The 15699-nt window shown below is 40.2% G+C and overlaps 1 protein-coding gene and 1 long non-coding RNA gene across 4 annotated transcripts in view; one reads left to right on the forward strand and one right to left on the reverse strand.

Annotated features, from left to right (window-relative positions):
* Window positions 1–688: 688 nt before the first annotated feature.
* Window positions 689–2303, reverse strand: LOC140533173 (uncharacterized). Its single transcript, XR_011976819.1, has 2 exons — window positions 2131–2303; window positions 689–955 (listed from the first exon to the last, which is right to left on the reverse strand). It is a non-coding gene; the product is annotated as an uncharacterized lncRNA (long non-coding RNA).
* A 133-nt stretch (window positions 2304–2436) lies between these two features.
* The window catches only part of MKRN1 (makorin ring finger protein 1), a 31845-nt gene continuing 18582 nt past the window's right edge, over window positions 2437–15699 (forward strand). For all 3 annotated transcript variants that reach the window (XM_072652574.1, XM_072652575.1, XM_072652576.1), the window contains exon 1: window positions 2437–2844. In XM_072652574.1, the coding sequence (XP_072508675.1) occupies window positions 2672–2844 (173 nt within the window). In that variant the 5' untranslated portion in view covers window positions 2437–2671. The remainder of the gene's footprint in view (window positions 2845–15699) is intronic.

Genomic DNA, 15699 nt, shown 5'->3' on the forward strand with positions numbered 1-15699 from the left:
CCCTTTCTATGAGACAACCATAATTTTAATACCTAAATTGTGGAAAGATGATGAATATCAATGCTAAATTTTAACCTTGGTGTTAATGTTATTGACTTTAGTAATTGCTTATACCCAGGCTAGAAATTCTGGGCAGGGACCTTATACTTTGTAACACACTTTTTTGTTATATTAAATAAAACTGTTTCTGGCAGACTCATGCCAAAATGCAGAGTACAGGATTAGTACTACTTTTTATTTTTTCTTCAACAAGGCTATCATCTCTTTCAGGAGGCAGGTATCATCTATAATATGCGTTCCCTGGAATAGTCTTTGGTCATCACCATGTTCAGAGTAATTAAGTCTTTCAAAATTGTTCTTTCCACTGTTGTTTTTAATCATAAAAATTCTGTTTCTTCTTGCTTCACTCTGCATCCATTTGTACAAGTCTTCCCAGATTTCTCTGAAACTGTCTGTTTTGCCAAGTCTTACCCATGTCTCTTTCTTACCCATACACGCATATTCCAAAGCTGCAGCATTCTATGATGCTCTGAAGATTAAGAACTCAAGGAGTCTAACTAGGGCTTTTCTTTACTTTACGTTTATGGAGCCCATTTGCAGGTGGATCAGAAGTCAACCAGCATTTAAGTGCTTACTATGTGCTTAGAAGTACTGGGAATGCAAATACACATAAAAACAAAGACAATTCCTTCACTCAAGAAGCTTATATTTGAAATAGAGAAGACTACACAGAAAAGGGAAAAGGAGGGGAACCATACCCTTTGAGGAGGCATGGTAGAGAAAGTCTGGAATGCAGCTAGCCTGAGTGCTCTCTTTATATGGAGGTTCCGGGAGAAGTCATCTACTCTGAGGGAGAGGCCACAGGAGTGGAGGTTTTCTCCAATGTGTCAATTCCAGGGCTGGAGTGAGGCTTCAGGAAGCATTGGGTCATGGTAGTGGAAGTCCAGAGTGCAGCCTGAGAGGAAAATCAGATGAATTTTAAAGCTCAGGCCATGGCAACCTATCTCATGAGAAGGACTTAAATTTTTTCATTCAAGCCTTCAGTTATGGTGCAATACTGTCAAGTTCTGACCTTAATAACCAGAACACACAGATGACAGGTGATTGGAAGTTGGGAGGAAGCTTCAATTACAGGGAATAGATTATAGGTAGACCTCCCTCTCAGTAAAAGGGACATTTCTGAAAGGCAGTATATAAGTAGAATCCCATTTACTCATTAACATCCATTCCTTTTTCAGAAATGTTTTATCCCAATTTCTTTTTTATTTCAAATAGCCAAATTGAAATCTACAAGGGTTTTCATTATAAGTATTATTATAATTAATTATAATCATGATATACCACATATTAACTTATATTAACATAAATATTATACATTATTTTATAATTATACAATACATTCTACATTGTTATAAAATTATATATTAATTATATTTATATACATACACAAATATTTGTATTTGTCATAATTAATCCCATTTAATTATGTGATATGTATTGTTATATAATTACATATTATTAATTATAATTCTGTTACTTCAAGGTCCCCTAACCAAATATTCAATCTTCTACCAGAAGCCTTTCTCAACCCCCCCTTAATGCTAGTGCCTCCGTGGATTATCCCCAATTTATCCCATATGTCTTGTTTGTACATAGCTGCTTGCGTGTTCTCTCTCAAATTGGATTGTAAACTCCTTGGAAACAGGGATTGTCTTTTACCCTTCACTGGTTTTTTTCTCCCTCTTTTACGTCTTGATTTATTTATTAGTCACTTTCTAAGATTCTGAGTTCCAAATATCTTCCCCCTCCCTCCCCAAGATGGCATAGCATCTGATATCTGTGTCCATGTTTTTGCCTTTCTTTGTAACCCCAGTGCCTAGCACAGTGCCTGGCAGGGTAGCATGAGCCGCTTCCTAAATGAGATTAAAGCAGACATATCGAGAGGAGCTTAATGTAAGTGTATTAGGTGGGCCAAGGACCTGTCAGTCACAGGCCCTCAGGCAAGGCCACCACCACCTGTGTGTGCATATGTATGTACACACACGCACACAAAGCGTGCCCGTGGAGGTACAGAGAGGTGCGCACCGAGCTACCTCCGTGCGCACCGGCGCCTCTCTAGCGCACACGCACCGGCCCTCGGTAAGCACTCACGAAGCCCTGCGCTAAACCCTGAAGGCTCCAGGAAAGGCAAAGGCCGGCGCCTCCCCAGCCCGGCGCCGCCCCAGCCCGGCGGCACCGACCGCAGCGGCCCGACAACTCCGCCGAACAAAGTAAGTTGGCAGGCGCTCCGCTTCCCGGTTGTCAGGGCGATGCCGACGAGGCCGATGATTGGCGAGGGAGCGCCGCTCCGGAGCCCCGCCTGTTTGCCGGCAGAAAGCGCTCTCCGCCAATCAGAGAGGAGCCGGAGGGGCGGGGTGGGCGGGCGGAGGGAGCTCTAAGGCCAAGTCCCCCCCCTTTGTTCAGCGCAGACCGCAGGATGGGGGGATGGGGAGGGGTGGCGCGACGCGGTGTGGGGAGGCGGTGAGGAGTGAGGGAGAGGCTAGCCGGCTCTCTCCTCCCCTCTCTCCTCCCTCTCTCCTCCCTCCCTCCTCCCTCCCTCCTCCCCCGCCGCCTGACCGGAAGTATGTGATCCCGGAAGTTCCGGTGCCATTGCTGTGTGGGATAAACAGTAATGGCGGAGGCTGCAGCTCCCGGAACAACAGCCACAACATCAGGAGCGGCAGCGGCGGCGGCGGTGGCAGCGGCCTCCCCCACCCTCACCCCCACAGTCGCTTCCCAGTCCCCGGCGGCGGGAGGAGGAGGGGGAGGCAGCGGCGGTGGCTGGACCAAACAGGTCACCTGCAGGTAAAGCGGCTAAGAGGCTGAGGGAAGGTGGGGGGGGCGGGGAAGGGAGCGAAAGCCGGCGTTTCCATGACCCCCGCCCGGGGGCGCCGCCGCCCCCGCACCCCGCGGCCTTCTCCTGCCCATCGGGGGCGCCCCCCGACCTGGGGGTCACCCCTCTGGCAGCTTCCCCGCTTCATCTCTGGGTGTCCTTGCGGGGGGCCCCCGCCCGCTCTCTCCCCCCTTCTTTTTTCTTTTAAGTCATCGCAGGCCAAGAGTTGGGGGGAAGCGCCATTGGAGGAGGAGGGAGAGCAGCGGTCACCCCTTTACCCCAGCGCGTGTCATGCGCGGATTTGGCCCCCAGATCTCCTCTCCTGGGTTTCCCTGGGAGGAAGTGGGGGTGGGGGGTGTCGTTCTTCTTTCGGCTCCCCAGGTCTTTTCTTGGGGCTTCGGAGTACCCCAGCCAGGTTGCCCTAACTCTCCAGCCTCCCCTCCCCCGGGCCACCCAGCCACCACCGCTTCCCCCGGCTGCTGTTTATACCCCCTGCTGTGAGAAGTCGCTTTTGTATTTTTCCTCTCCCCATTTATCCGGCTTGGCCTTTCTGGGCTTTGTCTAGAACCTGATCCGAAGCCCAGAAAACTGTCCTACCCTAACTTATCTCGAGAACGCAACTCACCTACCCGGTTTGGAATCTACCTCTCCACTTCTGGAAGCGACCAAACCACCTCCGTGTTCAGATGATTGCTGCACTCCCCATAAATCAGCTTTGCTCTAGTATAAACAGGGATTTCGGCTTTGTCTTAGCCCACTTGGTAGTGTACGCAATCAACTAAAGGATCGTTTTCAGAAAAAAAAAATATATTTTATTTGCAGCATGATTAGTCACTTTAAAATGCTTAGTCAGCATTTAGACTTAGTTCTCTATAAGTGAATTTTTTTTAGGATGTTTATCTGATTTTTTAAAAAGTGCTATGCATTTTTATGTTGTAGACATGAAGATTATTATTTTTAGTATTTTCAGTTCTTTTTTTTGTCTTTGATGCAGTTATTTTAAGTAATTAAGATGGGCAAAATTTCATTCAATAAACCTTCCCTTCGATAAAGTATAAAGCACAACTGAACATATTTCCCATTTCAGATGTAGGAAAGAGGCTAGATTGAAGTGGAAAATACACTCAAAATTGGAATTTCAAAATTATTTTTCATGAAATCAAATTTTCAGGGATATGATTTGGTGTACTTCAGCTATCACTGTGGACAGTCTAAAATTTTAGTAGGTATTTGAGTTTCTTTTTACCAGAATGGTAGAATAACAGGTTAATGTTAAATAGTTTATTCTTGAAGTAATTCATTAGCCTCCTGTCTTTTATTCCAGCCTATAGTCTTCAATTGCTTGAAATAAAATTCCTTGAATTGTTTCATAATTTTAGGTTTTTGCCCAACAATTATGAATTACTGCCAAGTTGATAGACCCCTAGACTGAGTCATAAAGACCTGCTTCAGATATATGGCAAGTCTCTTAAGCTCTCTCAGTCTCAGTTTTCTCATCTCTGAAATAAGAATGATACCCTACCTCACAAGGTAAGAGTCAAATGAGAGAATATGTAAAAAATATTTTGAAAACTTCTAGTATATTAATGTTAGCTATTATTAGCAATAATCCATAATTATAGTAGCTAATCGTAATTTAGCTGAACAGTCAGAACCCCACCATCAACTTGATTTTTACAGACATCTACTTTTCTCGCCCTCCTTTGACCCCTCTATTCTTGGCCAACCTTTCCCTCGTTTATACCAAAATTGCTGTAGAAAAAAGAGAATTGGATTCTAGTCTCAGTTTATTATATGAGCCTGGGCAAGTCAATTTCGTTTTCTTTATCCCAAAAGTCTAATATTCAAAAAAAATCTCCAATCTTGTGATCCCTTCCATATCTAATATCCTTTAATGATATATGCAATTACTCATGCAGAGGACCTTGTTCATTTCTCTCTTCAATTTGTGAGCAACATCTCCCTTGCAAAACACAATTATTCTCTTAAGCTTTACTGATTTCCACAAATTCTTGATTTTCCTTCTGCAACATTATGGATCAAATTAGTCTATAAGCCTAGCTTAGGGGTTGTTACTAATCCAGTGTGGAAATTCTTTTGTTATGGACAGTGAGGTTCTGAATTATAAAAATTCCTTAGTAGACCTGACCTGCACAGTGTTTTGTAAAAGATTATGCTGCTCTAATTTGGTATTTGGTTCTTCTGTAAAGCAGTGAGAGACTGATCAAATAGGTAAATAGAGATAGAGAATTAGCCTTGGAATACTGAAAGACCTATGTTCAAGTCCCAATTCTGACAAATACTAATGTTGTGACTTTGGTTAAGTCGCTTATCTTCAAGGCACAGGAGACAACTCTTAAGCTACAAGTTCCAGAACAGTTGGTTGTTGATATACATTTGTGGCTGGAGTTTCCTCACCAGAGCTTTACTACACCAATGGAAACATGAGTCTGACATATATATGTACATTTATATACATGTACAACTTTGACCTTATGTAACAAAGTACCTAATAAGAATTATTATGCCTTTACCATGATAATGGGAATTTTCATCAAAATATAATCCTTGTTTCCAGTTATTTTCAATAAACTCCATTTCCAAGTGCAGCTGCCATCTCTGTGTATGGATCATCCTTCCTTTCCTTGAATAGAGGAATAAGATACCTAAAAGTAGAGATTTGTTGTCAAAATTGTTAAAAATTACTTGACTGTCAATTTAAAAAACAAAACAGAAACTAGGGAGTTGGAGGGCAGGGAAGGGAACAGGGATGACTAGGCATCTTAATAAAAATCATGTCTCTTGGAATTAAACCAGAGTCTCTCTGTAATGCAGTCCATGATGTAGAATGACATTATAGGTAAGACTGAGTTATAAATAGCTTCTTCCAGTACTCCTCGTAACTAAACCCTTTTGGAAAGGGTCCAAGGTGGTCCTGTGTTATACAGTTGGTGTTACAATGAGGCTACAGTGTACATGTTTCTTTACCACATATCATCCACAGATCTAGGCATTTGTCCAAAGCTACCTTCCTCACAAAAGGTATAATGCCTTCTAGAAGCTGTCTAAAGCTACTTCTTCTCTGTATCCAAAAACACAAAACTTTGTTCAGCCTTTTTATTGTATCTGATGTTCTATTGTTATTTCTCAGTGTTTTTCCTCTATAACTAAATGTTAAACATTCCATGGTTCTGTATCATTTAGCCCCTTTTACCCCCCCCCTCCAGCTATCTCTTTTGTTTAAGAATTAGGATGAGACCTCAGGATTTTAACATTCATTAGCATCTCTAAGGATAAAATGGTGGGGTTAAAAAACAAAGGGTTAATCACATAACTCATTTGTAGGGTATTTCAAATGCATTCCTCAGAGGCCCATAAGGAAACTGAAATCATTCCGAAAGCATTTATTAAGCACCTATTATGTGCCCTGCTTTGTGTTCCTCACAGGAACTACAAAGAAAGGCCCGAAACAGTTTCTTTGGCCCTAGGTACAGGGGGGAAGTGAGGTTTAGTACTCAAATGACTGTACAAACTAGCTGTACCAGGTAAATTAGAGATAATCAACCGGAAAAAGGCAATAGCTTTAACAGGGATTAGGAAAGGTATCTCCTATAGGAGGGATTTTAGCTTGAAAACGCTAGGAAGGCCAAGAGGTAAAGATGAAAAGGGAAAGAATTCCTTACAGGGTGGAAAGGGGAACAGCCAGAGAAAATGCCTAGAGTTGAGATGGAGTGTCTCAAGTCAGGCACGGTGAAGGAGGCCAGTGTCATTAAAGAGTGTATTAGGGGAGGAAAAGGTGTGCATATAAGAAGACTGGAACGAGGTTATGAAGGACTTTGAACCCTAAGTGATGGGGCACCACTGGAATTTATTGAATGAGGTTACATGATCAGACCTGTACTTTAGGAAGATCCGTTTGTTCAGAGCTGGGTGGAGAATGGAGTGTAGTGGGGAGAGACTTGAGTCAGGAAGACCAGCCAAAAGCCTATTGCAGTAGTCCAAGGGTGAAGAGATGAGGGCCTAGATCAGGGTATTAGCAATGTCAGGTGGGAGAAGGGGGGCATTTAGGAAAGGTCTTATGAAGGTTGAAATGAGAGGACTTGGTAAGTGATTGATATGGGGGTCTGAGAAATTCAAATGACTTGCTCAAAACAAGACTAAGTATACTCTGAACATTATAATTTCATTTATTAGTGTGATTTCTGCTATACTCGGGTAAGTGTCCTGCCGAATGATACGTAAAGCAAATAAAATAAATCATTTCTTCAATTCAGCGTCACAATTTTACTCTCTCATTAGAAACTTTTTAGAAATAGCTGTCCTCATCTTAAATTCTCTTTCATTAAAGGTTGTTAATTTAGAACTGGCCCATAAATAATTGTTGTATATATATGTATATAATGTTTGGATTTCATCTGGATACCTTTATATTATATTGCTACTATATCCATTAAAATAAAGCTGCTAAGATGGAAAAGTCTTTCTGGAAATGGTGTCCATATGTTTTGATCTGTTACTCAGTTTTTTAACCCGAAAAATATTTGGAATTGTTTTTGTGTGTTTAAAAAATCCTCATTAATAAACATTTTTATTAATAAAATAAATTGATCCAATGAAATTGACTAAATATTAAGTAATACAGGAACAAATATCTGAGTGTGTACTGGGCACAATGGGAAATACAAGGAAGTAGAACAAGCACCTTGCTATGAGAAAACCGTCTTCTAATGGCAAAGACCCTTGTACCAGCAAGAAGAATTAAGTTACAGTATAAGAGATTTCATGATTAAACATTAAATTAATCAACAAAGTATTCCTAAATCTCCAGGGAGTTGTAATGAATGCGTATAAGCATACTGACTGGATCCATGAAACTTTCACAAGCTCCTGATGGGTTCCATCTGGCTACAATGTTCAAATTTCCAAGAGGTTCGATTCAAATATTTATTAAGTATCAGCTCTCTGTAAAGTGCTGGGGATATGCAAGTGGAGGAAAGAATAGGTCCCATCCTTAAGGGCTTAGTGTTAGAGTAGTGTGTTGAATGAGTACATGAAGAGGAGTCATAGTGTACATTGGGCCAGACAGGTATATTCTTGACCAAAAAAGTGTTGTGATCAGAATTCTGAACTTGAAGATTAGACCACTATATGTTGATGGACTTTGAGTTAGGGAGTTGACTTGAGACTATTACAGAAGTGTAGGTGAGATACTGAGAACCTAAGCTAGAATAGTGGGGGTGAAAAGGAGAAAGACAAATTTAAGAAATGTTGAATTAGAATGGACAGAACTGAGTTTGACAACTGATTAGATGTAAGGAGAGAAGACAGAAGCAAATACCCTAACATTTTTTTTATACCTGGCTAAAGAAAAGGCTGGTGTGGAAATAATGTTAGGGAGATGGGAACGTTTTTGGGAAGGGACAATAAATTCAGCTTTGGGCATGTTTGAATTTGATCCAGGAGATGTGTAGCAGGCAGTTGGAAATGTGGACCTGGTACTTAGGGCAGAAATTGGGCCTGGAGATAAAGATTAGAGAGTCATATGCATAGAAATGATTATTAAAGATGACATCATCAAGAAAAAGTCTACAAAATCAAAACTAACAGCATAAAGCCAAAAATCAAGAGATTCTTAAAGTTTGAGGGGATCTTAGAGGTTATCTAATCCATCCTTTATCCATCAAGTGCAAGAATTACCTGTATTTCTTCCTTTCTTAATCCTCTAGTGCTTCCCCCACCTCCCCTAGTTAAATTCACCTAGTGGATTCATCGAGCTCTTATTTGTAAAATAGTCTGCTAGGTACAGAGCATACAAACACAAAAATGAAACTGACCCTGCCCTTGAGTTGACATTCTGTTTAGGGAAATACAAAATGTACAAATGTATATAAGTAAAAAAGATATACAGAGTAATTCCAAGAGGGAGACAGGAATATCCAGGGGAATCAAAAAGGTGTCTTGTAAGAGTTGAAACCTAAGCTGTGCTTTGAACAAGATTAAGATTGGAGGGGGGGGGGGATAGGTAATGCATTGTAGACACAGGGTCCCACTTGGGTAAAGACGTGGAGGCAGGAGACAGATGCCTCCATCTAGTTAGGGACCAACAAGTAGCTGTATGTCCTTGGAAAGGTCACAACCCTCTTGGATTCTGTTTTCTCCATCTGTTCTTCCTTTGGAATATCCTTTGAACAAGCCTAGCCAGAGTGATCTTCCTGCCACAGATATCTCCCATTTCAGTCAATTCTACACAATACTGCCCAGTAAAATCTCCTAACACAGTGCCCCAAATTTGAGCTACGCCCAAAAGTACTCATTGGTGCCTATTTGCCTGTGAAATAGGGTATAGGCCTGACATTCAAGGCCTTTTATGATGTGGCTCCATTTCATGTTTAAAGAGGCAGCATGGAGTAGTGAATAGAGGTCTGACTTGGGTCAGGAACCTGGGTTAAAACCCACCTCATTGCTCGTGTGACCCTTGATAAGTCACTTAATCTCTTTTTACCTGTTTCTTCATCTGTAAAGTGAAGGGGTTGGACTTAGATCTAAATGTATTTTAGATACTTTTTGCTCTTGGCATTCAGTATTTTCTCTTTGATGTACTTGCTGCCTTCCAAACATAGTGGATAGAGGACTGGGCCTGGAGTCAAGAAGATTCAACTTCCTGAGTTCAAATGTGGCAGCACACAGTTACCAACTGTGTGATCCTGGGCAAGTCATTTAACCCCATTTGCCTCACTTTGCTCATCTGTAAAATGGTCTGGAGAAGGAAATGTCAAACCACTCCGGGATCTTTGCCTGGAAAACCCAAATGGATTCACAGAGAGTTGCACACAATTGAACAACAAAAATTTCCCTGAAGTGTCCACTTTTCTTATTTAAATCTTTCCTTATTTAAATCCTATCCATCCTTTGAGGCTCAGCTTAAATGTTATTACATGAAGTCTTTCTTGATCTTCCCCAGGTAAAGTAATTTCTCCCAACTGTTACTTTGTCCCACTTAGACATTAGATTCTCTTTTACATTATAGTTACTTGTAATAGTTGATATATTTTATAGAGCTTCATGTCTTACAAAGCAGTTTCTGTGTATTCTGAAGCGATCTTCGAAACAACTCTGAGATAGGTAGTTTTAAGTATTTCATAGTAGAGGAAACTGAGAATCCAAGAGGGCTATGACCTTTCCAAGGGTATACTGCTAAGTGGCAAAGCTAGAATCTGAACTGACATCTTTTGACTCCTGTGTTCTCTTTGGTATTTTTTGGCTGCTGCATTTCTTTTGCTGGGTTAAATTCCTGGAGCTAGGGGTCATATCTTATTTAACTTTTTAGCTCTTTTAGTCTCTTAATAGTGCTTAAGTACAGAAGTAAACTTTTTTTTTTTTTAACTTGAATCCAGGTGACATGATTGGCCAGCTTGTTTGAGTGTTTACTACAACTTGAAGAACTCATTTCATTGTGAAAAAGTTACCTTAAGTTAGCATCTGCCTTTTTGTAACCTGATACTGAGTTTTCCACATTTTACTTTCTGGAGCAAGACAAAACTGGGAGATTCTATCTTTTTCATGACTTCGCTTCAGATATTTGATTTAACTCTTATGTCTCCTTGTAGTCTTTTTCTAGACTCTTCTAACTTCACACCTAAATTTTTCTCTGACCATACTCTATAGTTTTTAAGTGACTGTGTTAAGACGTGGCACTTGAGATGAACACAGTACTGTACTGTGTAGTCTGAGTAGCATGGAGTACAGTGGGACTATTACTTTCCATGATCTGGATACTATATTTTTTTAATGCCACCTAAGGTTATGTTAGCTTTAGCAGCCCAGTTATACTGTTGACTCATTTAGCCTGCAGCCAACTAAAACTCCCCCAAGCCTTTTTTCTTAAACACACACATACTCGTACACCCCGAAACCAGAGCAATGTTAAATGTCATTTCTGTAAACTTCTGTAAACAAGTAGTAACTAAACCTGCAATGCTTGTTTACCTGATGTGGAATCACATAGATGCAATCCTTTTTTGTTTTAAATTCTTAAAGTGTTCAATCATGTTTTTTTAATTATTAATTTGTTTTCAGTTTTCCACAGTCACTTCCATAAATCTTAGATTTTCTTCCCCTTCCTCCCCCCTCCCTCCCCAGACAAAGTGCATGCTACACATACATTCTTACTAAATACATTTTCACCTTAGTCATGTTGCATGGAAGAATTAAAATTAATGGGAGAAACCATGAGAAAAACCAAAAACAAAATACTAGAGAAAATAGTCTACTTCATTCTATAATCCAATTCCATAGTTCTTTCTCTGGATGTGGATGGCATTTTGCCTCAAGAGTCCATTGAGAATTCTTTAGGTCCTTGCATTGCTGTGAAGGGCTAAGTTAAGTCTACCAGAAAAATTCCTCACACACTGTGGTTGTTGCTGTGTACAAAGTTCTCCTGGTTCTTCTCCTTTCACTCAACATCAGTTCATGGAAGTCCTTCCAGGCCTCTCTGAAGTCTTCCTGTTTGTCATTTCTTATAGCACAATAGTGTTCCATTACATTCATATACCACAACTTGTTCAGGCATTCCCCAATTGATGAGCATCCTCTTGATTTCCAGTTCTTGGCCACCACAAAGAGAGCTGCTATAAATATTTTTGTACATGTGGGACCCTTTCCCATTTTTATGATCTCTTTAGGATACAGTCCTAGAAGTGATATTGCTGAGTCAAAGGGTATGCACATTTTTGTAGCCCTTTGGGCATAGTTCCAAATTGCTCTCCAGAATGATTGGATCACCTCACAGCTCCACCAACAATGAATTAGTGTTCCAACTCCTACATCTTCTCCAACATTTATCATCTTCCTGTTTTTGTCATGTTAGCCAATCTGATAGGGGTGATGTGGTACCTCAGAGTTGTTTTGATTTGCATCTGTCTAATCAATAATGATTTAGAGCATTTTTTTCATATGACTAGATAGCTTTAATTTCTTCCTCTGAAAACTGCCTGTTCATATCCTTTGACCATTTATCAATTGGGAAACAGATGCGATCTTTATGTTGAAATTAATGTCTATAACAGGGATACATCTCCCAGCCTCAAGCTGCAGGGGTTTTTTTAGCCAAGAGGGACTTAATGGACCAAAAGAAGGGATACCTGACAGGCAGAGAGAAAGAGCTCCATCCAAATAGGGAGGATGCTCCCTTGCACTTCTTCCTTTGGGAGAGGGGAAAAAGGAACTTCCCTATCAAGCCTTTTTTTGCTCTAGTCATCAGTGACTAGTGGGCCTGTTCTTCCAGTGTTTCCCTCTACCTAATTCTCTGCCCCTTCAGGAGTGCAAGCATTTAGTATCTTTCTTGAGGGAGAGAGCAAGCAGAGTGAAGTTTTTGGTGCATGTTTTTGAAAAGTAACCTCCTCAGTTTTTTCCCGGCACAGCTGCCTAGTTAGAACTACCCAGTCCTATAATTTTTCATTTGTTGTTGGTTTTTTAAAAATTTTACATTTAGAAGTAATTTAGAGGGGTGTTTTTTTTTAACTATTAGAAAATTTTCTCTTATTTTTATTGATAATTTTTAATACCATATTTACTTTTAAAAATATCTCTACCCTTCCCTGCCCAGCAGGCCATCCCCTATAACAAAGGGGCTGTGTGGGGAAAGCAGTTCAAGAAAACTAACCAACACATAAACAATCTGATATATACAATCAGCCTTCTCCTTTGCAGTGAACAGAGGAGGTCACGTTTTTTCATTCTGTCCAAGTTTGGTCATTAGAATCGCACACCCAAATTATAATAAAGAGAGTTTTCCAATTATTTTTGTCAAATGTCATCTTGATGTTACCCCAGTAGGTTAGGTTTTTTAGGTGTGTCCCCTTTTCTCATTTTGATTACATATTGAATTTAATTCTGTCATCTTGTATTTTAACCCAGTTTTGTATAGTCAAACATTTGATAAATGTATGTTTACATCCATGCTGCTTACTTTGTTAACTAGGTCAACACAGTCATTAATCAAATACTTAAATGGAATTATTCATCAAGATTCAAATTAACACTTATTAACACTAAATTTTTTATCAACCAGGCTGTTATGAAAGACTCCTAAAATCTTGGCTGCAACAGAAAAGACTATATCTCCAGTATTCCATTTGCCTATCAAGCTAGTATCCTTATTAGAAAAGGAAAAGTAGACAATTCAATAAATGTATGATTATCTTGGCCTAACTTAGCTTGTAAACCTATGTTGGCAAGTAGTGATCACTACATTAGTTTCTGGGTGCTTGCTTAATTGTTCCCTAAATGATCTGTTCTTTAAATTTTTTAGAGATCTGTATCAGACTGACCTTGATTTCTGGGATCCTCCTTTTTCCCCTCCATTTTTAGCATAAAGTCTCAATTATGCAAATCTTCTGGTATTTTATAGTTCCTTGGAGATTACCAACAAGCCAGTGTTTCTGAGATTATTTCTGCAAATTATTTTAGCAGAAATTACAAGGAAAAATCAAGACCTGAAGAGTTGAACACATTTAAAGTAGCTGGTATTCTTTTCCTCTGTCCTTACCTATCTTGAGCGCTGTTCATATTGTCTGTTTTATAGTTTCCAGTGTCAAGACTAATGAACTGCTTTATTTTCACTGTCTTCTGGTTAACATTGTCATCTTCCTTAATCAGTGGTGCTATCATCTTCTTAATTTCTTTGTTCCGAATACAACTATAAAATTCTTTGTAAGCCTCAGTTTATTCTAGGCTTTTAGTTTTTCTTGTATATATATAATATATGTATACATGTATATGTATGTATATTTGTTATATGCCCCCATCTTTTTACATGCCCTTTTATGTAATTATGAGTTCATGAGTCAGTCAGCAAGTGTTAATTCAGTGCCTCCAATGTGTAAGGTAATGTGCTAGGTGCCTAAGATACAAATACAACCTGCTTTGCTTCTGACAGCAGGAAGCTTATATTAGGTGAATCCAGCATTTTTACATCTAAGTAAATACAGCATATTAAAAAATACACAGTTATTAGAGCACCTGGAAAGGCTTCCTCAGGGAAGACTAGGAAGTTCTAAGAGTCAAGCAACCCAGGCACTGGGTATAGCCTGTGGCACCATGGGGCTCAGAGAATCAGTGGATAGGCCAGTTTGATTAGACCATCGTGGGAGGGGAGTATAATCAGCCTGGAAGGACAGAGTTCTGAGGCCAAATTGTGAAGGGCTTGAAATGACAGACAGTAGCTTGTATTTGATCCCAACGGCAATAGGGAGCCATTGAAACTTCATGAGTTTAATAGTGATGCAGACAGACTTGTGTTTTTAGGATATCAACAGCTATGTGAGAGGGGAGAAACTAGGTACAAGGAAACTAAGCATCTAGGTGGCACAATGGGCAGACAGCTGGGCCTGAAGTCAGGATGACCTGAGTGCAAATCCAGCCTCAGACACTTAATTGTGGGACCCTGTCTACCTCAGTTTCCTCATCTGTAAAATGGTGATACTAATTAATAGCACCTACTTCACAGGCATAGAGATAATATTTGCAAAACATTTTACAAACTTTAAAGTGCTGTATAAAAGCTATTATTAGAAAAACTAGGAGTCTGGGTTTGAAGGGCATGGATTAGGGTGTTGCCCAATTCAGAACAAAGAAGACAGATGGGAAAGATGAAGAGTATGTAAACTTGACAGGTGTTAGAAACTGATAATGTAAGGAAAGTTAGTGAAAAGTTCAGGATGACTCCTAGGTAACTGGGAGCATGATGGTGACCTCAGCAGATAGTTGAGGCAGCTAGGTGTAATAGATAGAGACTTTGTCTTGGGAGTTCAGGAAACCTGAATGATCTCTGATACGTTAGCTATGTGATCGTTGGCAAGTCAATGGCTCTCAGTATCCCAAGCAACTTACTAAGATTTAAGTTATAGAAAATTCTTGTTCAGTTAATAAATTGACTAACTATTCTTAGAGGGAGTTTGTATAAGTCCTATGTGGAAATCACCATTCCAAAAAAAAAATACTTTCAAAATGTGTTAGAGAATTATTTCTTTCAATATTTACTAGCTTAGACGCTTGACTTCATATCTTGAAACCTAAATTTATGTGTTCATATGCTATAAATAGTATTCCTCAATTAGAGTAGAAGCAACTTCCCTTCTTGTTTAGTTGATATTTTGCCATATTCTCTACATGACAGTAAAGTCAATAAATATTTATTAAACCCTTAGCCCAGTGCCTGGCATGTGTATGTGTTCGTCCTTTGTTGCCAAAGAAGGCCATGCCATTGGAAAAATAATGACATGACTTGGCATTTGACTTTGTTTTGAGTGAGGGAGGGCTGTGCAGGTCACCAGCCTCAACTTCTCCTCCAGAGCCATTTGAATCCAGTGACCAGATATTCATCAGGATGACTAGAGATGACCCAGGATGAGGCAGTTGGGATTAAGTGACTTGCCCAGGGTCACACAGCTAGTGAGTGTCAAGTGTCTGAGGTGAGATTTGAGCTCAGGTCCTCCTGACTCCCTGCACTGGTCCTCTATCCACTGCACCACCTAGCTGCCCCTGCCTGGCATGTAGTAGGTGCTCAGTAGATGTTTATTAAGTGACTATTATGTGCCAAGAAATGTGCTAAGGACTGGGGATACAAATACCTCCTCTCCCTGCCCCCCCCCCCCCCCCAAAAGATAGTCATTACACTCAACCTGCTTACAGTCTAATGGTTGAAGGTAACACAAGAGGCTGAAAACAGTAGGAAATGGGGAAGGCACCTGAAAGGGGAGATACGGTGAGAAGTCTAGAGAAGTCTCAGAGTAGTAGTACAGTCAGGTGAGAAAGGAGGACAGTAACTC

Source organism: Notamacropus eugenii, chromosome 3, assembly GCF_028372415.1.
Source record: "Notamacropus eugenii isolate mMacEug1 chromosome 3, mMacEug1.pri_v2, whole genome shotgun sequence".
NCBI classification, from domain to species: domain Eukaryota; kingdom Metazoa; phylum Chordata; class Mammalia; order Diprotodontia; family Macropodidae; genus Notamacropus; species Notamacropus eugenii.